Source organism: Nyctibius grandis, chromosome 16, assembly GCF_013368605.1.
Source record: "Nyctibius grandis isolate bNycGra1 chromosome 16, bNycGra1.pri, whole genome shotgun sequence".
NCBI lineage: Eukaryota > Metazoa > Chordata > Aves > Nyctibiiformes > Nyctibiidae > Nyctibius > Nyctibius grandis.
Window position 1 is genome coordinate 6489092 of NC_090673.1, and position 25370 is coordinate 6514461.

General features: G+C 45.3%; 1 protein-coding gene across 12 annotated transcripts in view; it reads right to left on the reverse strand.

Moving 5' to 3' along the window:
- ZNF618 (zinc finger protein 618) overlaps window positions 1-25370 on the reverse strand; it is a 156536-nt gene that overhangs the window by 21932 nt on the left and 109234 nt on the right. For 5 of the 12 annotated variants that reach the window (XM_068413867.1, XM_068413863.1, XM_068413864.1 and 2 more), the window contains 8 exons: window positions 22208-22297; window positions 20832-20867; window positions 19994-20071; window positions 18859-18948; window positions 12684-12872; window positions 9059-9142; window positions 7866-7922; window positions 435-479 (listed from right to left, as the gene is read on the reverse strand). In XM_068413867.1, coding sequence (XP_068269968.1) covers window positions 435-479; window positions 7866-7922; window positions 9059-9142; window positions 12684-12872; window positions 18859-18948; window positions 19994-20071; window positions 20832-20867; window positions 22208-22297 — 669 coding nt within the window. The remainder of the gene's footprint in view (window positions 1-434; window positions 480-7865; window positions 7923-9058; window positions 9143-12683; window positions 12873-18858; window positions 18949-19993; window positions 20072-20831; window positions 20868-22207; window positions 22298-25370) is intronic. The other 7 variants (XM_068413870.1, XM_068413869.1, XM_068413866.1 and 4 more) reach the window with 5 other exon arrangements.

A 25370-nucleotide genomic window follows, 5' to 3' on the forward strand; every position in this document is an offset into this window, starting at 1 on the left:
CTCCCCACCACGTCCTGGGCTCCCATTTCTCATCTGTGCTCTCAGGCCAAAGGGAATTGTCTCTGCAAAGGTGTTTAGTGAGCTGAGCCATGAAGACAAGTTTTCCTGTGCATAAATGTAACTTAAACACAGATTCATTTTCAGTCTTCAAACCTTGGTCTCTCAGAAGACGTATTATTGGCATATTTCACAAAACTTCACTCCCAGAAGGCCCTAAGTGAGTCTAAGTGGTCTAGCAGCCACATACTGCACAGAAACACCCTGAAGGATTCAAATCTGAAACCAGAGCCACAGAAGTAAGGCTTTTTGTTTCTGTCATCTGGACTCATAATAAAAAAAACATTTATTCATGAAAAATGCTAAGAGGGCAGGCGAGCATGGCTGCAGGGTGGAAGTGCCCGCCTCTGCGCACCACAGACATCCATCACACTTACTTTGTAAAAGCGGGAAAGGATTTGAAATCAGGGGACTTGCGGTTTCTGCAAAAAAGAAAGAGATTTAAATATTGAGATTGGCAGAGACCTCACTGCATGCTACACAGCTCTGCCTGTCTGCTCACTGATCCTCATCCCCACTCTGCACTTCCAGATTTAGCTGTGGCAGGATGGGGGTCTCCATTTACCTCAAATTATGACATGTCCATCTGTGAATTTTTTCTCTGTCTTGCTAAGTTTCTCATGGCTAGGAATCTTCATCTTTCCTTCCTATTTTGAAATGTCCAGAGATTTTAACATACACCCTATGCTACAGTAATGGAAACAGGCAAGTGGGGAGGGCCAGCAGAAGAAAAGCTAAGGGGCCAAGAAACTCTTTACAAATGCTTTTTTTGGGGCCCCAGATGCAAATTCCCAGTTTCACTGTGCAGCTTCCTCAAACTGAAGCTGGGAAGGAAAACCAGGGTGTTTTAGCCTCACTGGATGGTACGCCAAAAGAAACAGCTCCTAAGCAGTGCACGTTGCTTCAGGCTGAGAATACACCTTTTCTGTTGAGCACCCCTTGCAGATTGCCTCTCTTCAAGGTGTGACTGAAAGGAATGGAAACCCTGGATGCTCAACAAGCCCTTGGTCAACCAGGGGCCGTCTGCATCCACCCCACAGTGCACTGGAGCAGAAGCAGTGGTTCTCAGCACCTTAGACCCTGTGCAGTTTCCTACGGTTTCCACGTAAGGTCCTTTAGCGTCAAACCCCTGCACAGGGGAAGAAACCATTAGCGTTAAATATTCGCTCATCAATGCAGGGCATTTACAGAATGGTCCCAGGTCGAAAGTTATGATTGATGCACCAGTGAATGAGGCTCTCAGGGGCTAACAGACTTGGACTGATTTGCTTGGAAGGAAAACTTAACTCATTAACTGCATAGGTGAAGCACAGTGAGCCTTCCTCCTAAATAATTCAATATGATGAGGACCCGAGCTGTTGAAGAGAGCTTCATCTGCCAGGGCCAGCCCGTAAGGAATGAAGATGAAGGCATGGATGATGCTTGGCAAAGACATGAACAGATAGTGCTATGAAAAGGGTATGCATGGAAGGCACCAGCTGGATACAGAACGCTGCTGATTGCTTCACACATTTCTATTACCCTACGTTGTACTGAGTGCTATTTGCAGCTGATGAGGTCTGTATCTGGAGGAAGACCTTCACTGAAACAGGTTCCTAATCTGGTCCTTCTGAGCAGCTGAACAGGGCAGGCTCCTCTAGGTACCATTCTTTCACTATTTGTGCTCTCTGCCTTTGCTTTGAGAAGTGTTGTACTTAATGAACACACTGATGCTCATTGGACCATCCCATGGCTTCAGGCTTTAAAGGGCTCTTTCATCACCCCAGAGGCAAGTAAGCTTTGAGGGCCAAAACCCGACATTTTATCCCAGAAGTCAACTTGATGTGGAAGAGGCACACAGCAGCGGTGTACACCACTTAATACATCGCAATGAATTCTCAATGTACTCTCTAGCTGCTTTCCAGCCAGAAGTGCTAACATAGTCTCCTCGTTATGCTTGACTTCCAATACACATGAACCGTTGTCACTCTGCCACAGGAGTTCAGGCCACTTGCTAAACATTGCTACTATGGTATTTTCAGTGAAGAAAAGACTGTTGGGATTTTTCTTGTCTTTATATTATGGGCCACTTTGTTATCCATGCACGTTAATGCCCCTGCCTAAGCACAGTCAGTTCCACCAAAGCCAGCTACTCAGAGAACAGTCACGGAAGTGTCATAGTTTGAACGATTAGTGATAATTTGGTTTGCTTTAGGGATTTGCTAATCTTTCACTCCACAGATTCTCCAGGCAAAACTGAAGCAGGAGTTCACCTTTTTCTGCCCATATATTGGTCTATCAGTGACCCTTTTTTGCCATGTCCTGGTCCAGCCCCAGCCTGGCACAGTATCTGTGCTTGAAGACTGCAAGCCACAACTCCTATCACTGGCTGTTTGTTCTCAGTTTTGCTGACTGCTCACACTCTTGCCTCCACGTCTTTCATGTGTACTGTCTCAATGTCCTTCCTGGTGTCCCAGAGCTCCTGAGCAATTAGCAGGATTTCACCCACAAAGACTTGCTGCTGAGTGGTTATTTTAACCCAGATATCTTTCTTCCTGTCTACAAGTTGCCTTTCAACATGACAAGTCTGAAACGACTTACATAAACGTGGCACCAGAAATAAACAGTTCATTCCTGGAAACCTCAATTCCACCAAGTGCCCAGTGGACACAGTGACTCATATTTACACGATGGAGCAAAGCGACACTTTATTAACAAAAGACTCTCCCTATGTTACTCTTCTTCTAATGGTGAGAACTGCACTCAGAGGGTAATCCTTCATCTGGGTGCACCATTTTTAGGCTGCTTTGAAAAATGCAGCTCCATGCTCGTGCAATTGTGTTGCCCCTTGGTCAGCAGTACTGGTGCTCTACACAGCTTAGTTATGACAATGTGGGAGCTCACGTGACAACCTCCCCTCTTTCCTCACTCCTCAGACTTGGTCATTAGCAGGCTTGGACCTCGATGGAAAGGCAGCAGTAGCAGGCTTGTACTGTTTGCAAACCAACCAACAGATGAGAAAGAGATTTACCAAAAGATGAGCCACTTGAGTAAGATCTGTATTTTGTGCTTCAGTACAGCTGACATAACCTGCAAGACAGCTGGGTGCATCTCAGGAGGCAGAGGTGTAGGGGGCTGGCTGTGCTATCATCAGACTGCAATCAACAATCAAGAATTATTATGCCCCACGCATTAAAGCTGTATTCACCCACCGAAAATCCTAGCCATGTCTTCCCAGAAGAAATCCAATCAGATTTGGATATGCTGTATGATCACTGGACTACAGTGAAAGAGCAGAAGAGGATGTATGGCCAACAACAGAGAAGGGGGAAGATCCCAACGTGTGTAACACACCTAGCTGACGCCTCCCGTACGTACACCATGACCACCTGTACCTTCAGTGCAAACCAGTTCTTTCGGACTAGCTGGCAGTTTGAGGACCTGAACACCCTTATTCTGTAGCGAGATCATCCATCCACTCAAGTCTCATGGACATACAGTAATGCTGACAACAGCCTCAACATAACGATGCAATATACTTCATCCCAGAAGCTTGGCAGTAGCCACTGTGGGGTGCCTTAGTCTGGCCTTTCACTCGGGGGCACTACGGGACCTGGTATCGTAAGGGCAAGGGAAGGAACTGAACTCCTGTAACTGCAACCCAGGTTGCACAAGGGTCTCAAGCAAACATCATGTCTGCTCCCACCACCACCAAACAAAGCTTCAGAAGAGATTTATATCACAAGTTTAACGCTGGTTTGCACTCTGCCTTTTTGCTGCTTTCCATAAAACTAAAGGTTAGTTCTGCTCAGCTGCTAAGCAAGAAAGACATAACTACCTACTTCTGTTTAAGAGACTACCCTGTTTAACACACGCTAAGAATACTGTTTTTATGTGGCAAGTGGCGAATGAGACATTTCTAATTATCCTCTGTTTGAAATAGTTCCATGCTACAACTGGATGGGAATTAGGATCCATAATATATTGTAGGATGCTGTTTAAGTACATTTTCACTAGCTAAATATAACTACCATAAGTGTGCTGTGTACATAGGAAAATAAAGTGCATTACTGAAAAATGTTTTGCACTTAGAACTTATTCACTAAAAAGAAATATAGCATATAAGATCTTGTTAGTCTGCCATTTCTGAAAATCCCACTAAGTGTGTGTTTAAAATTTGGTCCTATGTCCTTTAAATTCTGAGACCTGGCACTTCTCAGTCTCTTCCAAAAATTTTTACTTCTAAATCACAAGGAGGAAATTAACTTTTTTTGGTCTCAATCTCACCTCAGCTTGGCATGAACTGATTCAAAAAAAAGAAGATATTTCCCTTGCCCCTTTCTCCAGTCTGAAATAAATGCTGCTGGAAAGAAAAGCTTCCCTGTGTAAATACAAATGAAAAGCAGTGACATTTTAAAAACTGCAAATGCTAAAATTTGTTCCACTAGAATTTATGACAGCAACAGTTACCTAAAGCAGCAGATGAAATTGAGACATATTTATACAGCTTAAATCAACCTTGAAAGTTAAAAATATTTCCCAATTCCCTACACAATTTTAAATGTTGTCTCTTTCACATTCAGAACATCTAGCAAGTTTAGACATCAATACACACTGTCAATTTCAATATTTCTTTTTTCTTTTGATGGCTGTATTTTAAGGTATTAAACTAAAGAACTTTTTTTTTCCCCTTTTTGCATTTTTTTTTTTTTCTTCTTAAAGTCTCACAATTTCCTTCATCCCTCTTGGTCTACAGGTGGTGCAACCACAAATTCTTCATTTTACTAAGGAGTCATCCATAGCATCCAAAACAACAGATCAAGGCTGGATTACACTGTAAACAGTAAGTCAGAGATGGCTGTTGCCCCTGAGGCTTTCCAAAGTCAGTCAAAAAGTGAGACAACAGAGAGATCCAAAGGCTTGGGCAGTAACACATCCGTGGTTACACACTACATCCCTGCAGGGCCAAGTCTGCAGGGTCCCAGTCAAACGCTGCTCTACGCTCTCCAGCCGCAAACAGTGGAAGAGGAAGGCAGCAAGCCTCCACTACTGAACACAACACGTGTATTTGCCCCTTTCTGGGGCTTTTTCCTTCCCATGCTCAGGCTGATAATCAGCTTTTTCAATAAGAGCATTTCACAAGCTGGGCTTCAAATATTTTGGGGAATTTAGTACAGAAAAACCCTGCACGTGTCAAGACTCAGCAAAATGCCCAGCACCAAGGAGTGTTTTCTTGAAAGCAGCTTTACAGCATCTTAGATGATGAACAGCTTATACATCGCAATGAGCCAATTCCATCTTCCGAGATCAGGTTGTGTCATTGTTTTCCGGACCTGGCTTAGTTCAGCAGTGAATAATCACATGCTTCATGAGACTTGGGACCTCTGCGTTGGCTGCCCGCACTCCAGAAGTGGCACAAGGAAGCAATCTGCACATTTTAGCAGATACTATTTTTAAAGCACTGTGAAACTTCCCGGTTTCATCGAAAGGCAAGTTTAAGGGGCTGTGGAGACTCCTTCCCATTAACACAAAGGAGACTCTCCAATCATGAGGTGGACAGCAGCTAAACAGTCCTTCTCCATCTGCTCTGTGGCTCCAACATGCCCTGCTGGGAAAAGGACTTTCTACTAGTAGGTGGACTCAAATGCAGCCACAAAATAGTGTTTGCCATGCAGAACAGGAACTGTTGTTGTTTTATGGGCAGTAAGATGCCAGGTTACTCAGATAAGAATACCAGGTACCTGCCTTCACTATGACAAGGACTGGGGCTGTGCATAGGGAAGAGACATCTGAAACCCAGCATTTTCCCTTCTAGTTGTCTTATTCTCACTCTTAGGAGTCCCTACAGCATTGCATCTAAGTCTATTTTAGGTGGCTTTAGTTGCTGACCTTCCGCTCTGCTTGTCCTCCCCCTCACTCCAGACATGACGCCGTCTGTGGCACTGCAAGTCAGGATGGTGACACAGGGAAAGAGCTAAATATACCCAGCTGGATGGCCTAAAAAAAATACTGCTGCTCTGTTTGATATCACTATAACTGAGCCTGCGACACAAAACTCACACCTACAAAGAGCAAGTGGTACAGAAAATCAAGCATTTAACAAGGCCAAGCCACACAGCTCTCAGGCTGCTCAAGTGGGACCTATATTTATCTCCCAAACCTGGGGACTATTCTTTACAGCAGCAGGAGCTTGGTGATAAGCAGCAGATGGGAGTGGGGAGGACGGAAGTGTCCATCCTTCTGTCATTCTCAACCACATTATCACCAGCTGCTTCCCTGCCTGCGTGAAATCTGCTGGCTGGAGTACAAGTGAGGACAAGCCAACAACGCCAGAATGACTCCCAAGAGTTCACATCACACGTGTGAACACTGAGCCACAGAGAGTTTGTCCCACCTACTGAAACACAGCCATGGAAAGAAGGAAAACGGGGAGGTAAGGATATGTCAGCTCTTCAAAAAGAAAGTTACCGAGAGCTCTGCTTGGACACCCAAGCACACAGATGCCTGCAGAGCTTTCCACGGCCTCTCTAATCATCACTGCCATTCGTAATGTGACATGGTGATGCTCACTCAGGCTGCTACCAACAAGAAGATTTAGACTGACTCCTGAGAACAAGAAGAAATAAAAGAGAAGAAATGGTTTGGTGCAAGAGCTGGAAAAGAGCAGTGAATGGGACACATAGGAAGCAGCACAAAGATGGATTCAAGGGGGGAAAGCAGGCTGAGGAAGGAAAGAGGATGTGGGATAGGTAAAGGAAAGGGTAAAAGGGAAGAAGTTTATACATCCCCATGCACCAGTCTGGCTTTGAGGAGCATGTCAGCTGCCTTATGCAGAGAAGAACTGCTTCCAATCAGAGCCAACTCCCCCCCAAACCATTCCTGAGCCACTCACTCAAGTTCCTCAGGTTTCCTGGCTCAAACAAAAGTTTAGGTGAGCACCTTGCAATTCCCCTGCAGCCTGCCAGGCCCTAGACTAAGCCACTAAAATAAACTGACCATACATGTGGTGCAGACAGAAACACTTCGTACAATGAAGTAAGACAAGCACATCATATGAAACTCACTACCCAATTTGTAAGAATTTCTGGCTTTGTTTTGATTTTTACTGTGAGCTTTTACTCATGTGCTTTAGATGTTGCAGTTCAGATAGAAACAGATTCAGAAGGATGAGTGCGATGTGAGCTGGTACAAGGAGATGGCAGGGAGAATCTGTGAGATGTGTCACAGCAACAACGGGTCAGTATTTATAGCAGTTCAGACAGAACTGACGTCTTGGACTATTCAATACAGCCACTCTTTTTTTTAATGTGTGTTTCTTGTCAGTGGTTCCTGGACCCCTCCCATGCTGGAGGTTCATTTCCCCTCCCCTGCAGCTTTCTTGACTTTACGGACGAGCTGTTTGATACGAAGGAAGATAATTCTGTCATTCCTCTGTAGACTACACAGGGCTTGACAGGAACAAAAAAGGAACAATTTAAGGCTACTGCTTTCAAAGGGCCCCAGAGGAGTCAGGAACCCAAATGGTATATTGGCATTTACAGGCATGCACTTAAAGGCTTTAAAACCCTTCAGACAAACCACTCATACTACCCACAGAACACAAGGCATGAGGAGCATACCTGCTGAGAGGCAAGTGGCCACTTTCGGAGCAGCAAGTCAGGCAGTAGCTCTTGGCAGTCAGTGAACTGCACTGTTCTGTGTCATGTCTAACAGCCTGACTGGGCTGACTGAAGACAGGCTTGGTCAGCCCCTGAAGACTCCTGACTGCTGCTGCCCAAGTAGAACAGGACTAAAGAGTACAAGGGCCTGAAACACGGAGAAAAGCTCACCTGATGGGTTCTGCTTACACCTCTTTTCTTTAGGTTTTTCTGTCCCCGAATGAACAGCTGTAATTGTGGTGAATGCTTGGATTAGTACAGGATTGTTCCGCACAACGTAATACGCAGTATTTTAGTAACAAACAACTTTTTTCCCATTCACTATCACCCACTCTGTTACTGCCCGTGGGTTTTCCAACACCACTTCATTCCTTTTCAACATGGTTCCAGCACGTCCCTTATTTGCTTCACAGGCAGACGTAAACCCCCCCCAACAGATGCTGTGTAACCTGCTCCAGGGAGAAATCCCTTCCCTTACCTGTCCATTCCAGCTAGCGGTGTTGTGAACATCACATGTTTTGGTACTCTTGAATGGCGAATGGAGGGAGGCCAGCCTTTTCTGCTGGCACGTTATTTATCTCTGCATCAAGATGCCAAAATTACATTTCATCTGGTCTGTCTTTTATGCTTCTATTAGGGAGCATAAAAGAATGGCAGTGTCCCACTTGAAGGCAGGGGGATACACTGGCAGGATAAAAATCTTGTAAAGAAAACTCTGTAAATGGTGTGCCTAAACAGAATTGTCTAGGCCAGTAGACATGTTTAGTTATTACCACTTGGACCTAAAACTCAAAGGAAACTCCAGAAGTGGAGTAAATTTTCTTCCTTCTAGCACATGTATTTTGGTCCCACATCCACACATCTGGTATGCTGTGACCTCCATGTAGTGAACTCACAAACAGCCAGACTCTGCTTACAGTGATGTGTAAATAAACTGCCACATTTAGCATTACTGTTAATACGCAAACTGCTGTTCTACTCATAGTCCTCAAACTTCTCTTGCTTGTTGCAAATGGCTTTACTTCACAAGTACTTCACTGATGCACAGACAAAGAACGAGTACTGCTTTATCTCCATCCATATTTCCCTTTCTCTACATCTTTGCTCCCCACTGAAAAATCTATGCTGAAGTACAGGGATCCTGCTCCCAATGTCTAGGTATCATCTTTTTTACAGGCTTGGAGTGCCAGGAATGTGGGAGAATGTGTGAGTGAGAAGAGGGCACTACCCCAGCAAGGCCAGCTGCCTGCAAGCTTAAAGAAGGTATATATTAAAGAAATATATAAACAATCACCAATCACAGCTGACTCCTGCTCTGGAGAGGGACGTGGTAAGCAACAGCAGGAAGGAGTGAACACACTTACCGCTGGAGTTCTGAGAATTGCTGTTTGTTTCTTCAAAGTTGTTTTGCGCTTTGCCTTCCACTCTCCTGCTGAAAGCACTTTCTGCTGGGTGGAGAACAAAGCAGGGATGGTGACTGGTCAATACTGGACGCAGAACCATACAGACAGGAGGCAAGACAACGTGCTCCTGTGCCACATAATCACATACCCTTAATACAGCAGAAAGGTCAAATACCTCGTTTTGGAGGCAAATGGGCCAGATTCATTGAAGGGATAACAGGTAGCTATTTTTCTTGAATGCTTTCTGGCTGAGGTGGCCTGGATTGGCTCTTAGGGAGCCCATGAACACCAGTCCTGACTGAACCAGAAGGGCCATGGCTTCCTCCCCTGCAAAAAAACCCAACCCTTGTCTTATTCTTCCTTAAGGCAGTAAGCAGCCCCTAAAGCCTCTGGAACAGGTGACCAGGTCTGCAGATTGAACTTGGGTCCTCATCACAACACGTAGTGTCTATGCCAGCTCTCCCTGTGCTTCCCAGTAATCTGCATTCCCTTCCTAAACACCCTCCCTGAAACGTTCAAGTGGAGGACTGAAGGGCTCTCTCACAGCCTGCCCATGATGGCTGGAAAAGCTACGGTAGCTCCTCTGGCCCTCTGTGCTTTCCAACAGTGAACTCACTACTGCACCCCTGCCCATGGCCAAGCGGGCAGGCTCTGCTCCTCTGCAGCGTGCTGCCAGCCTGTGCTCTTGGCAGCTCACTTGCTTCGCACACTTCAGCAACAGTGCAGGGCAATTTCCCAGTCACTGTAATGGGAGGACTCCTCCTGTGTGCAGAGGTGGTTCCCGACCCTGGCAGTAGCTGCAGCGTCCTGAACTGTCACTGTGCAGCACAGCTAAGGTGCCTCCCACCCTTCTCGAGCTGGCGTCCCTGAGCATAAGTTCAACACTACAAATAGTGTGAGGTCCCGTCTCACTTCAACTAGGTTTGCAATATCGGGGCAAATGTATTTACTGTAGTGACTCAAAGGATAAACTAGAGATAAATAAAATGAAAGGTAAACTGGCCAAAGTAGTGTGTATGGTCTATGCTGTACAGACTCTTCCCAGATGTGGACTCATTCATGGAGTCCACTGTCATCCAGTGGGTTCATCTGAACATGGCTTAGCAAGGCTCTGCTGGGCTCAGCAGCATGCAAATTGTGTAGGGAGGGAGCTGGGGGACAGAAGTCTTTCATTCAGGAGTGACAGGGGATGTTGAAAATTGGTATCAGATCATTATTTCATTACATATTTCTGCAGATGACTGGAGTGGTCAGAACTGCTGTCATGACTTTAATAGAGGCCCCAGCTCCCTGCAGCCTCACACCCTCCCTGTGCTGAAGTGTGGCTCAGACACGTGGGCTTTATGTCTGGTGTGGCTAGAAAAGACCTGAACTGCATGAAGCTCCAGCCCATGAATTTTGGTCCAGTCAATCCTTAGTGGACCCCTCCAAGTCCTGAGCAGGCTTCTCAAATTCTCAATCTACTACATTCCTGACTCCTTCTAAAACGCAGGAGAACAGGAAAACTGTAATCAAATCAGGTAAAACAGCATCACATAGAACAGTGCTGAAAAGGAACTGGAGACATTATCTAGTCCACCCCCTTGACAGATAAATAATAGGAATGAGAGGCCTTAAGTAACTAGAAAATCAGATGGCACAGTGGGAAAAAGAGACCACGACAAAATGGACTACGCCAACCTACCCCCCAAGAGACCCAGGTTCAAATCCTGGCTTACGTCACAAGTGGAAGTGAGTTGAAGGTCTCCAAAAATGTTTGGTAAAAAATTTGCGTGGTAGTTTTGTCCTCATCCCCTATCTTTCCCCCCCCCCACCCAAGTCTGTCAATAAGAAAAAACTGGTTTAATGCATCTCCTTACTGTGTCCTTCCCACACCAGAGAGGGCAGTTGACACAAGCTCTCTCTCTCTCCCCCCGCATACCTGAACCTTTTACATGCAAAGTAAAATTATCTGTATAGACAAGTAAGTGCCACTCCACCAAGTGTCTGTGCAAACGCTGCCAATGGAGTGGCACTCCACCATCTCTGGTATTATCCAGGCCCATGGGGAATGTCTCTAACTGCAACCCTCAGAAGGCATCCCTTCTGGAGACTGTCTTCCTGCTAGGTGTCATGGTCATTGCATTTGTACCCAAAATTCAAGAAGCCGCTCAGATTGCATTTGTACAAGACACTGCCTTGAAAGACATCAGGAAATGACGCCACCAGATAGACAGGGCAGGACTCACAGACTAATATTAGTTTCTTGAAGATCAATCTACCAGGCTCAAGCACCATGCCATTCCTTCCTCCATACAGGAAGAGAACAGCTCATAGTTTTTACCCAATGCACTGACATGCTTTTTGATTAGAGAAGTGTGGGGAAAAAAGTGCCTTTACAAAAAACATCTCCCAGTTACTGCTCAGATGAATCTGGTCTCTGACCCAGGAAGGTTCCCAGTTTTTCCACTTTTATAAGAGACATGAAACTGGAAGAAGTTGTTGCAAGTTTAAGTAAATAATGAAAAAGGTTTCTCAGCTTTAACTCCTAACTTGGTTGAACTGGATGGATCTCAAATTAGTAATAAAAATCATGTAAATACTGAAGAGGTGCAATAACAATATGGAATCTCAGGACTCACAAGCTGTAGGAAGACAGGTCACTCACTGCAACATCTGGTTGCTGCAGATATGTGTGTCATCTAACAAAAAGCATCCTTGTTCAGCATCCTGTGGCCTGGAGAACCACCACAGCCACCTCTGCTACTCGGCATCTGTCTGTGTCAGACATTTCAGAGGCATTTAAACACCAGGTGATTAACCAGCCCTTCTTCTGTACTGAGATGGTTTATGTATCTATCAGTCCCACGGATTTCAGAGACTGCCTGGACATATGAACGCTATGTCTCACACCCTATTTACTGATAGTTATTTTCCAGTGCTCTTTGCTTTTTTTTTTTTTTAATCCTTTCTTTTTTTTAAGGTTTGATCTTGTTTGGAGGGAGGAAATGGGGACTACAGGAGGATCAACCTTAACTTGAGTCTTCTAACGTCTCTGTAACGGTTCTGTACCACAAATTTTGCTGCTGGAGCCCAGCTTATCTCTCGGTGGTTCCTGTGGGCAGTGGAGCACTGTGAAAACATCTGTACTCCATTTCACCTCCTCAGGCACAGGCCTAGCCCTGAAAATACTGCCTTGAGGGAAACAAACACTAAATGCCAAACACAGCTGAAAACCAAACAAAAATCTCCAAACCTGACAAGTCACTACGCCAATCCTTGTCAGGAAAGATTCCTTGTCAGGAAAACTCTCCTCAGTTTGTGACACCAGGATTTGAAACAGGGTCTTTTGTACCTCATGGTTAGCATGATTGCTTAAAAAAAACCCAACTTGTCACTGGGAAGAGCTTATGAAGACCTACTGCTGATCTAAATTTTTATTTATAATGTGCCAAAGGATCTAACCCCCTCAACTGCTTCTGGGAGTAGCTTTTCTGGGACAGTCACGGATGCAGCAGACTGAGCCCAGGAAGGGTCAAAAGCCAACCCAGGGCAGGACTGGACACTAAGCAGTTAAGAAAGTTGATGGTAGAAAGGCAATTGGTACCTGTAATGGCCTTGCTTCCTGGGGATCCAGAATTTGGAGCGCGGAACATCTGGGATTGGGATGCCGGTGGGACACCGGAGGGGGTGCGGTGCAGGAGGGTAGAACATCGGTTTATTGAAGCCGGTGTTTTTTTGCTGGATTGGCTCGCCTGTGTCTTCACTGCCACGAAGAGTGGAGATCGAGAGAACTCTGGATATGAACACTCAGAACTAGTGCCTGGACAGTCAGTCAGCTCCCAGATCATATGCCTTCTGGGAGGGTTGCTTTCTAACAGCCATGCTCACGAATCCCTTGCATGGGGACCTGCAGTGACTGTGGATCCACCGATCCCATGTAACAGAACTGTTTTCTCCACTCACCCAAGGGGAGAGGTTCTTGAAGCCTGTTAGTTCCCTTCCACACCTTTAACTGCCCTGCGACCAACCCATTCCTCCTCCAGCAGGAATCACCCCATCCATCCAGGAGTACTACTTGATTGCCATGGCCGGGCTGGGTGCACCCGCATCCCTGTCCTCCAATTCTATGTATGTAAGGGTTTGAATTTGGAGAGCAAGTTTCTAATGTGATACTCAGTGCTCTGAACAGGGGGAAGTTTACATCTTTGTTACTTGAGCCTTGCACAAATCATAGAGATCTCCAGCTACATTCCTTGTCTCGTTAACCAAATACAAAGGAAAGGGGGCTGTTGGTAATGGAAGGGAATTAGGAGGCAGAGTTCTCATCCTGTAAGGCAAGGCCTTTTGGCCCCCATCTCCAGACAAGTACTGGTGATATGTGGAGAAATTCTGAGTATTACTGGGATATGCTCTTTGAATGTATCTACATTTTGGTCTCTGCAATGCACAGTGAGGATCACCAGGAATTTTCAATGCCAAAAGTCATATGAAAAACCTTTGGGAGGACAGCCCTTTGTCTAGGCCATATGGATTAAAAAAACAATTACATAAATGGAGAAACAACCTAACAACCTCCTTCATTCCTCAATGGCTTCTTCCATGAAATTTGGATATGGGTCCTGGAGCCCAACTATCACTCCAACCATCTGCCATGAAGAACCGCTAAGAAACAAGGTTCACACAATCCACAGCCCAAGTTCACTACCATTAATTTCTACAGAGTGGTATTTTAGGATGCCTAAAGCTGGATGGACAACACTAGCACCTATTCATCTTACATAGTATAATTCAGAAATACTTATCCACATTGAACAGTTCTCCATCACGGACTGCCATGGCAGCACAACAGCCTGTCTCTGAAACACGTGAGGAGAAAAGTCACCCAGACCGGGACTGGATGCTCACTTTCAAAACTCCATGAGACGTTATAAACCTCAAAAGTGAACTGCTCTCATCTTCCCAGTCAGCAGCACTGCAGAGTGAGGATGTGTACATTCAAAGCGACTTGCAAAAAGATACTCAAAGGAAACAGGTTTTTGTTTCACTTGTTCTGATACACAGATCCAAGATGACATTTCCTGTAAATGTTAGCGTACATCTGCAGGAGACTGCACTAGGTTTTCTCGTACTTTAGGTCAAGATACTTCTCCTCTGCTTGGTGTCTGGCCAGCTGAATAGGCAGGAGGCTTGCTTTTGCTTCCTACACTTCCTTTCAGTCTCCATGGATAATCCTGCTCCAGTTGCTGCCCCACTGCCAGCAAACATGTATTCAGATATGACAATTTCCTGCTTACGTGTCATCTAGTTTCCCATGAGGCCCATTCCCACCAATTGCTGCTTTGTTGCCTGTCCATACCAAGAGAAGTAGCAACCAGCCAACTATTCAGTGTCAGAAACAAAGAGCATCATTGCAAATCCTCTGCAGTCCAGATATTGCTCTCTGAGATCTGAAGAAAAAACTCTCAATGCTACGAAGACCTCCAAAATTACTACTTTTTCCTCTCAACTTAAACAAATAGTATGTCTTCAAATTCAGACCCCAGAGAGAAGGCTGCTCCACCTGACACTAAGCAGAGACGGAGTTTGAGCCAGCAAGGCAAGCTAGACAAAAGAATACTAGTTCTAGCAGTCTGGAGGATGCTAATAATTCATTGAAAAAAAAAAGTTTTAGTCTTCAGTTCATCAGATGACAAGTGGAACTCACTGCCTCAGGCTAATGAAAAGGCCAAGCTCAAGATATTTCCAAAAACGAAAATACTGAGTTGCTGAATGGTTACAAAAACCTTCTGCCTCAAAATCTGCAGCTAGAGAGCAAGACTGGAGACAGCACTGTGGACAATCCCATAACTGCTGCTATGAAGTTTTTAAAACTTTCTCAGAAAGCACCTGAGATACGCCCCAGATGAAGCTGACATACTGGAGAAGGCAGGGCAGGAGAGGAGTAATGTAGAGGGTAAGTCTCACTGAATGATCTCCAATCACTTGGTAAACCAAGTGCACTGAGTGCACTGTGCTACAGCTGCACAGAATGGCACATGGTGTGCTGAAGAATACAGATGATACAGGAAGAGATGGGGGACTCCACACTGGCAGCAGGAAAAAGAGCTTGTTCATTGCCGTGCTTGGTCATGATGGCCATAGAGGAGCTCACAGGGCGATGATGTAGCTAAAAAGACTGAGGTACTCTCTGGGTATGCAGTCACGGCACTCTCAAAAGGGATCGGGAAGACAATGTTAGCTCTGCGTTCCTTCACTAGACACGTCCATGGTCAAGCTGGGATGTCAATCCACAGGTCAGCAGCAGGATCAGCTCTGGTGAGGATAACCAGGGCCAGACACATGCCAGTGATCCTCAGGGAGGTCCAAAGTGATGAGACAGTGTTGACATCAAGCTGGGAAGTCAGTCTATGGGTTGGGGCACAGACCAACGGGATCCATGGCCAGGCATGGGCATGTCTACAACTGAGCTGGAGACCAACATCCTACAGTGTAGCTCAGGTAGAGACTGATGGTCCAGAGCTGAGCTGAAACATGGGGTTTGAATGTGGGAGGAGGCCCCGTGTGAGGCTGGTCAGGGTCATTAAGACCTGTTAGTGCACTCAGGGCCCTGACATCACTTTACATTTTCACACTGGAAGGAACGGGCATGGACAGCTGTGCAGATTTTAGTGCTCTCACCACATACTTCTATGACCAGGGAGTCTGTTGCCTTATCTGCAGTTAGCAGAAGAGGATGCAGTGAATGCGCTCTCCTAACCTGGACTTACTGAGCTAAAACCCACTCTCGGTGGCTTTTCTAGCCAGCCCACATCCCAAACGCACTACGTTTTCTCTGCACTGTGAACACATCATCTAAGACCAATTACAATAGCCCAGCCACCTGCAAACATCGTTAAATCAGTTCCACCCTACAGAGCAGACCGATCCTGGAGGAGGACAGAAAGAAATCTCTGAACCCTCCCCCTGTGCACCTCCACTCAGAGACATTTCTAAAACTGGGACAATAAATGTGCCTACAATCCACTTTTTTTGGAAACAGCCTCTGACACCCACTCTGACGCCAAGCTGGGTGGGAGTGTCGATCTGCTGGAGGGTAGGAAGGCCCTACAGAGGGATCTGGACAGGTTAGATAGATGGGCCGAGACCAACGGCACGAGATTCAACAAGAACAAGTGCCGGGTCTTACACTTCGGCCACAACAACCCCATGCAGCCCCTACTCCTCACTAACAAAAGGGAACTTTCAAAGGAGACATTTGGCATTAACAATTCCAGGGAACCCCACAGCAGAGCTCTTTACCAGATAGCAGTTATCCAGCAGCACTGACCAAAAATTACCCTGCAAGGTCCTATTGACCCTGCAGGATAAGAGTTCTTGTTTTAGCCCATTTCCAATAATTTTTTTATCCATTATGACAGAAAACCAGAAAGACAGGCTCCGGAAGGGAAGCTTGTACTCAAGCAGAGAGACCCAGAAAGCTGAACTGATAATGCTGAAGTGTTTTCCTTACCCGCTCCCACTATGGCTAGTTTTCAGCATTTGCCTTGTAATCACAAGAACAAGACCAGGGTAAAGACACAGTCTCAGCTTTACTTGACTGCTAGGGCACGAGAAAAGCCAGCTGTGCTTTTCAAAAGTCATGTGTTTACAGCTGCCTCACAGGACCTTGGTTTATAGGAAAAGCAGAGTCTGAGCAGTAGAAAGGTGAGAGGATGTACTGGCCAGTCTGCCTTGGGAGCTAATCATGCCCTCTCCTGTATGCTCATCAGGGTTAGTGGTTTGTCACTGTAAATCATGAATCTTACTGGTCATGGGAACTAGGAGAGGGAAAAAAAAGGTTAAAAAAAAAAGGAAAAAGAAAAGTTTATGGGGAGGGGGTTAAACCTTATGAAAATATTAACCTGATCTGATCTTAAGTGTCTTCATAGTTAAAGATATTTGCTGAAAGGACTGGAAACCCATCTGCACACCTCAGTGACTGCTGGTCTAGTCTGCAGCAGGGGCAGTTTCTTTTGCTTTCACAAGGGTTACTGCAGAAACCACGGTACAAGAATGGCTTCAAATCCAGTATTCAAAAGAATATGCCTCCTCCGCCAAAACTGGCTTCTGGTAGTCAAAAAGTGGGCATGAGAACCCTGCAGCTCCACTCTGCCCAGGGAGAAGGGCAGCATCTGTGCGGACCATTCATATCTGCAGTCAGACCTGCCGGGCCCACTTCAGGCAAATACCTCCCAGAGAAGAACAGTTGTGTTTTCTTTTATGCTGGATAGTCTGGACTGGACTCAGCAGCTGCAGCCTGATACTACAGATTGTTGGGAGGGTGAAGAGATATCCATAGCGATAAACCCCCTTGAAATGGGAAGTACTGGGAAGCTAAGAATCTGCTATTGCTGAGCAGCGATTCGATGCACAGTTCTTACAGCATACTGCTCCTTAGCTATCTGTATTAGGAGACTGACCTACTGCTGATCACCACCAACAGCTTTTCTGAGGACTTGAAAACACCTGAATTAAGAGGTGGAGTTTGGGGATGCAGGAATGTTTAGGAGCAACTGTTACGTGTGCAATCAGAAGTACCGGGTTAGTTCCCTTGGGCCGGTGGAAGATAAGACAAACTTCGTGATGAGGACGGTAGAGGTATTTTTATGCTCTACACCTTCTATTATGATTTTGGTCCATCTCCACGTTCCAGAGAACCTGCATGGGAGCTGTCAAGAGCCACCAAGCCTTGACCCACCTTAAAAGTGATAGTCTGGTGGATTATGTTCCCAATTGATTTCTGCCTATGTCTAAAACCAAAGCTACCTTATTATAATAACTTCCAAACCTAACTGAAGCTGAATTTGGTGCGGAAGGAGTGTGTGCTCCCTCTGTTGGCTGTGGATGAGCAGCTGAAGAAACCCACTAAGCTAATGAGCTCAGCTCACCCATCCTTATCATCAGCCAAAATGCTGGCAGACGGACAGACATGGGCAAAGAGCAACCATGCTGGCTCTCAGCATTAAAATCACAATACAGCACGGGGCAATGCTATGAAAGAAGCATGAAGTTCAGGTGTAAAGAACTTCTGGGCATACTTTTAAAGCATCCCAAAACAACATGTGGCAAGAATTTCTCTCAACTGTTTTACCAAAAGTTTGTACTGAATTACAGTTAATTGCTCATTAAAACCTCCCCTTTGTCTGGGGAGTGCAGATCGTAGTGTCCCTCCAGAGTGCAGATCGTAGTGTCGTGTAGTATGCTGACAACTGCCTTTTCCCGAGCTCCCTGAAATAAATATTTTATTGCCTGTGATTTAGTAGCAAGCTGTCAAGGTAATTTACATGATTTTGAAAACCAGTTTTAACTCACTGTCTGAAATAATTTCTCAGAAGCTTGTAAGAAAGATGCTTCTTCCCTAGCATGTACGTCCACTTATTTAGCGGAGTCTAAAAATTTTGTGCATCACTTTGTTATGTGCACTTTGGGTACCAGAACCTTCAGTTAAACAACAAAATGAAATATCAAACCCCCAAGGAACATATGTAGAATTGCATGGACTTCGGTAAAAGTTCAGTGACATTACAGCCCTAACAGTAATGGTGTCCCTCTGAGAGGAGATTCCAGCTCAGCTTTACAATGCCCTGGTCAGCACATCATCTATGTCCTGCCAGCTGCAATCCCACAGGTCCAGTGGAAGGAACCACAAGAATGATACCCTCTCTCCTGCAACCCTCGTGTTTGCCACCAGCCACTATAAATCAGTCTGTAATGAAACAGATCTCCAGCAGGATACTCACTAATAGGTGCGTGAAGTGCCACATGTTCTTGGTAGGGAGTGTAGTATTTGTACTGCTTGCCACAGAATTCACAGGTGTAATTGCCAGTTTCTGTGAAGATGAAACAAATACAAAGATCAGAAAGGACTGCAGCACTCTCACACAATCACCGACCTCCTGACTTTTTACATAGAAACTGGCCAGGTGATAAAAACTAGAGCATATTCCTCATGCTCTTGGAACTTATCAGCCCTGTAATTCACACATCCTTTCCCCCAACAAAGGAAACAGTTAAAGCCAGTGTTCAGAGTGATGGACCGTGCATAAAAAGTCCACTAGAACTGAACAAGCTACAGGAGATTATCCCAAAATTACAGCAAGTAAGTGTGCAAAACGAAGGAGAGAATCCATTCCTACAGTGTGTATTACAGGTGACACAGTTTTGTCTTCTGGATACAGACAAACTGTAACGTGTGGACAAAAGGAACAGTCAACTAGGAAACAAGTTGTCAAGTTTAAGTCTTAATTACAGAAGACTTAAAGACTTTATATTGGAATTATAGATTTCTCTTGCAGGAGGAGGTGCTTTTCTGCAATAACTGTGCTAATTCCTCCTTTGGGGGTACTTGAAATAATGAAGTAATGTAACCATACACTGACACCTCCCACTCCTGCCAGTGCTGGGCAGTACAGAACTGACTTGCAAGCTGCAAGCCAAAGGAAAATCCAGGGTTAATCAATTGTTTCCAAAATGGAGAGCTCAGAGAAATGCTTCAGCAAAATCTGGTCCCCTCTTTGTTTCACTCTGATCTGTTTGATGAACCCACCACAAAGGCAGTGTAAAAGCAATCACTGCCAACTCTGCCAATACACCTTAAGACCCTCTCTAATCGCTGCCAGCTTCATTTTCTCCTGAACCTCTTCCCTCTTCTCTTTGCAGAGCTCTTGAGCAGAAAACATCACAAAGCTGCATTTCTTAGGGCCAGGGCTGCTGGTGTTTGGTGTTCATTTGAACCTATCTTTCAGCACCCCTAATGTCCCAACACCTCTGTGTAACGCAGTGCTTTCTGGTTTTCCTAGAGGTACTCCAGCTAATGCCAGATTTGAAACCCTTGTGCTTTTTCTTTCACATTTGAAGCTGTATAATAACTCATACTTGGACCAATCTTCTGGAACGGCTCTGGCTCCTCCTCCTTCACTTCATCTGCTGCTATGACGGCCTGGTCATAGGGGTCTGCAAGAGAACAGAACCAGCAAGAGAGCTGACAACACCCTCAGGTTTTCCTTCTACAGCTGCACGGGCACTGAATTGTACAGGCATCTGTAACAATCTTTTGATCTGTAACAAGATTTCAAGACAGGAATTATAAACCCAACGACCCCTCTGTCTGACTTGTCCCTCCTCCTCCTCGGTGTCTCAAGCAGATACTACCTCCCTTCCAGATCAGTAACATGCCTTGTAGATAAATAATGTTTAAAAAATACAGAAAAGTACTGAACAAACACATTACAAAGCCTGATTCACGTTTTCTGATTTTCTTCCAGTGCATCTCCTATCTAGTGATGTCATACTGTCTGAAAATGGGCACGGTAATGCAGTCTGCAAGCAAGTCAGCTAACAAACACTGACCAGTGACCTTCTACCATCTAACAGCACAGCTAGCAACAAATCAGAACCCAACCCATTTTATAAAATAATTTAATTTATGCCTTGAACAATTCACTAAATCACCAGAGACATGAAACACTCGTTTCTTTGATTTTCAAAAGCCTGATCAATTGTATGTACAACAAAAGCCTGGTATCTGCTAGGGCTGGGCATCAAGCTACTGGCTGTCCTTGTTGGGAGAGGGAGAGAGGATGCTCCTCTCCTGCTGCAATCAGTGACAAAACTCCCTTGACTCTTACAAGCATAGAATCGGACCTGCTGTGCCTGAATAACCAAATGTTTGAAAAGGTTTGTGAAATAAAGCACACGAAGGATCTCGGCTTACCTGCCCGGTTTTCTGGGGCCCCTTCCACACTAAAAACTAACACAGAATAGAAGAAGGAGGGGAAGAAACAAAACAGAAATTAAATCCTCTTAAATGGTCTTGTTTTCCTCCTGTATTTCACGCATATTTCAGCCCCACAGAATAAACCAGGCTTTGTGCCCCAGTCCCTCCTCTTCCCAGCAGAATCCACACAGGAACTATTTGAACATGCCCAGCCCTAATACACACAGATTCTCAAGGCCTTTGCTCTGACACTGACACGGCCCCATGTGAAGTTCAGATGCACAGCTGCCTCACACTTGTGTTTGCTAAGACACAACCAGCCCCTTGGAAGAACAGAGACAGTGTCCTTGCAAGACACGAGTGGAAGCCATTTCCAAAGCCCTCTCGTAACGCTAGGCAGAGCTCCCTGAACCATAGCTATGAAGACACATTTCTGACAGAAGCAGTCATGTCCATCTCACAGTGACTTTCAGTCCCAGTGATTTAATTTTGTCTCCCCATGGGAGGAAGGGAGCTTGCGGTGGTGCACTGCAAGAGAACGCTGTTTGTTCTTAGAGCACATTCAGATGTCCTCACGTTCCAGTCAAAACCAGCAACTTTTCTGGACATCCCGTATTGTGAAAAACCGCTTGCTTTTCCGAGACAGTCCAGCCATTCAAAACTTCTGCTTTCCAAGCAGCCTCTTTCTAAAACTCTGCCAGAGCTCCCTCCTTGGCCAAGTGAGGAGCAATACCAACAGGCTTGTAGCAAACACAAGTGAGAGTTTGGAGTATCTGTGGGCTCTGAGTCAAGAAGCTTTAGATGCCCAGTAAGCAGGGGGCAAGCCAAAGACAGTATGTTGTTGCTTCTATTTCCCCCGATGTAGAAAAAAGAAACACTGCTGCTGGAGGAGGGTGTCTGCTTCTGTCCAAGTGTCACCAGCCTAGACCACATCTACATTCACAGAGGAAAAATCGGCCTGTAAGGTCCGCTGACAACTGCATCAGTTCACTACCACAGCGATTAACAAGAACGAAACAACATTTGTCAACTCTGAAATGTGGTTTCTCACAGAGGAGCATGTTGGGAACAACCCTGTGAAGTCAGAAAGCAAAAGGCAACCAACTCTTGCCCAGCGAGTAGCCAGACTGACAGTTTACCTTGAGAGACTCAGCTCCAGCATATCTATCCTAGGGATGAACCTTAATACAGCCAGGAGGACTGCAAGGACGACAGGTCCCAGCAGAGGGTGTTATTTTGATGCACGCAAAGAGAATCAAGCACAGCAACTTTCTTGCCGCAGTGCCTGTGGATTGTGCCTCCACTGACACAGGCGAGCAAGCCATGCTGTGCAATGTCCTGTACAGGTGTTTAAGTGCCAAAACAGTACTCACCATCCACGGCATGTAGGTCTCTGTGCTCTTGGAAGCAGCTATAATATTTATATTTTTTCCCACAAATATCACACGTGTACCTAAAATTGTCTGTAGGAAAAAGAAAACAGGCCACTTTAGAAACTTTGAGGTAAAAGGCAAGCACTCCAGACAATGCTGCTCAGACACCCCCATGCAGTTACATTCATCCCACATGCTCTCTCAAATCTCTAGGGCACGCAGACAACCACTGCTTTACCATGTCCCCCAAGTGCTCCACACTGTACAGCTTGCGGCATATTCTGATTTATTATTTCCTATTCAGGCAGCTCTGCTCTCCAGTGCAGCCTCCATAAGACCTCACAGCAATGAAGATGCAGAGCAGTGGCCCTGCTGAAATCTTTGGGAACTCAGGGCTACAGCAGGCAAATACTGGTCAGGATGGGGACAAACTGGCAGAAGTAAACACAGAGCCAAAGTCTTAATATGCCAACTACACCATGGACTGGATGTGCCTACATGCTCATACCACACTTGGTTCTCACTGCTGCTGCTTACTAACTGCATCCAAGATCCCGTATGGGCATGTTATAACAAATAAAACCAAAGAGAACCAACAATCCAAACCACACAGGACAGAAAGGTGCTCAGTAAACAGGAGGACTGATGGAGCCTGGTTTCATATATGTTTGTACCCCAGACCCCCTCCCTTCATCCCAGCAACAACAGACCCCCTTCACCACAGCTGTGTGGGGAAGACAAGACAAGCTTGAGATGCTTATGAATTTTTTTTGGTCTGACTGGGGACAACAAATGACTTTGGCTCAGCTATCACATCAGTGTAAGAGGAAAATTCCACTTGTCAACTTGGTGGGGTTTTTCCATCTTCTGATATCTGACATACACCTCAGGGTACAGCCTGACATGTAGCAGTCACCTCACTGCAACTTGCAGTAGCCGATGGCTTGCATGCTACTAGCCCATTGCAAACAACGTAAAACACATCAGCTTGTGTAGCCACAAAAGGTCTTGAAAATAACATGTTTTACTTCCCAACAGGAGCAAGCTAGGAGTGTACACGTCAGCTACCGTGGCTCCACAGCTGAGTTGCCATTCAGTGAGCTCCCCTGCAGTAGCTCAGTTGTTTGTATTCATGTATCCATACGATTAGAAAAGTTAAAGCCTTGTTTTTACCTCTTCCACACTGCATTCAAACACTAGAGTATGCACATTAAATAAACTTTCCTTTTACTTCTCTATAATTTTATCTTCAAAATAAATAAATATTTTACGCTAGTATGCATTGGTACAGTCTGATCACTCGCTTCGGCTCACTACTGCAGTCCATTAGCACATGGGGTGTCAACACTAAATGAAGAATCACCTTCTGCCCCTTTATTCTGCTTGGCAGAATGAAAGTAGAAGCTACGGTGATCTATAAGAGAAAAATGTCAAATATAAAAGGTGTTAAACAGCTGGGCACTGGAACTTTACCTCTGCTACCAAAAAATATTTGTATCTTAATCAGAGCACAGCAATGATAAGCTAGATCTAAGGGATTTTAAAAAGCCTAGGCTGGGCAAGTGAGACAGAGCCCACGCGTATATACCAAGATGAAAAGGATTCGCTGCTTCAGACAGTGCTGCTTAAGGAAGAGGAGAAGCAAAACATGACTGCAAGAATATTCAAGTGATAAGAGCACTGGTGGGTCACATCTAACTATGTTTCATTATATAATCTTATGCAATCTCCTTCTGTGGTCATACAATGGTGCTGGGTGTCCCAGTCTCCCCTGGACCCTTTCTGACAACAAAGAGAATCTAATGATTGCTAGTGAATATCTGTATATCTGCTGCAAAAAAAACAGAGTCAATTATTAGCAGAGAAAATTCATAATGTCATCAGTAATCCATCTCACATCGCTGGGTGTCCCAGAGACAAGAAACCAACCTCCTTTTTGAAGGGTAATGAACCATGTGGTAGATGACCTGAAGACTAGTTCTTCAAAGGAGTACCAAATACCAAGCACTTTCAATACCTCCATTTGGAGAAAGCAAGCTACTATGGCCTTAGTTTGGAAGAAAAGTTCTCAATAAACAAGAAGACTTGCTAGAAAAGAATAAAACTAAATGCTAGAGGCACCCCATCTCACAGACTCAAACAGGCATGGCCAGTTGTAGTCTCTGTAACTCAGGAAAGATTGTGGGGATCTCACTGTCAACAGCCGAGACTTGAGCAGCACATGCTGGGAATGACCACTTCCTTCCCTAGGCAGTGAGGGGAAAATGAAAACATGATAAAAAATACAACTATGTACCCCAAGAGAATAGGGTTTTGCTTGTTTTGTTAGGGGATGCTTTTCCCTAAGTAAGAATGACCTCCAGAGATTACAGTGAAACAAGCGTTATGAGAAGTAAGAATTTGTTCCAGCTGGTATTGGTACTAATCTCTTCCCCGACTCTTTAAAGGATATAACACCCACCAAGTGGTGCCAAGTCTCAGAGATGAGGAGGTTTACAGAGGATTCAGAAAGTATCAGGAGAGTGACGATGTGTAGCTAAGCTTTACCCTCTCTGAACAAGTCACTCCTCCAGGCCTGCACCCAAGTGCCAGACTTCTTCCTTCCCACCTAATAAAGCTGTCCTTGCTGACAGCCGTCGAATACTTTCAGTGGTGTTCCCAGCAGTGACAGCTTTCTTAGCAAGAAACTCACCGAGCAGAATTAGCCTGTATGCTACTACTTTTCCTGCTCTGGGTTATAACTACTACACCAAGGTAGATTCCAGCTGGGGCCCCATAGCTGATATATGTAACAACAAAGCTTTCAATGGGAAGGGCTACAAGGGACTCGGAGCGCTGAGGTGTGCCTGCAAACCCATACTGAAAGCCCCATCCCTAAACCTCTGACGAGATGGTACCAGACACAGCCAAACTAATGCTACTTAAGCAAGTCTGCTCAGATTCAAGCTCTCTCCTATCACCAGGTAGACATTAATGCAGTGCAGCTCCACCAAAAGCAAAAACATACCAACAGGCACTATCAGGACTTAAGGAAAAATACAGGCAAAGACACTAATTAGCCCACTAGCACAGAGGTTCAGTGCTGTCCCTTACTGGTATTCAGGCAACAGCATCCCTGCTGCAAACTGAACAATCACCATATGACACTGCTGCAAACCTAGAG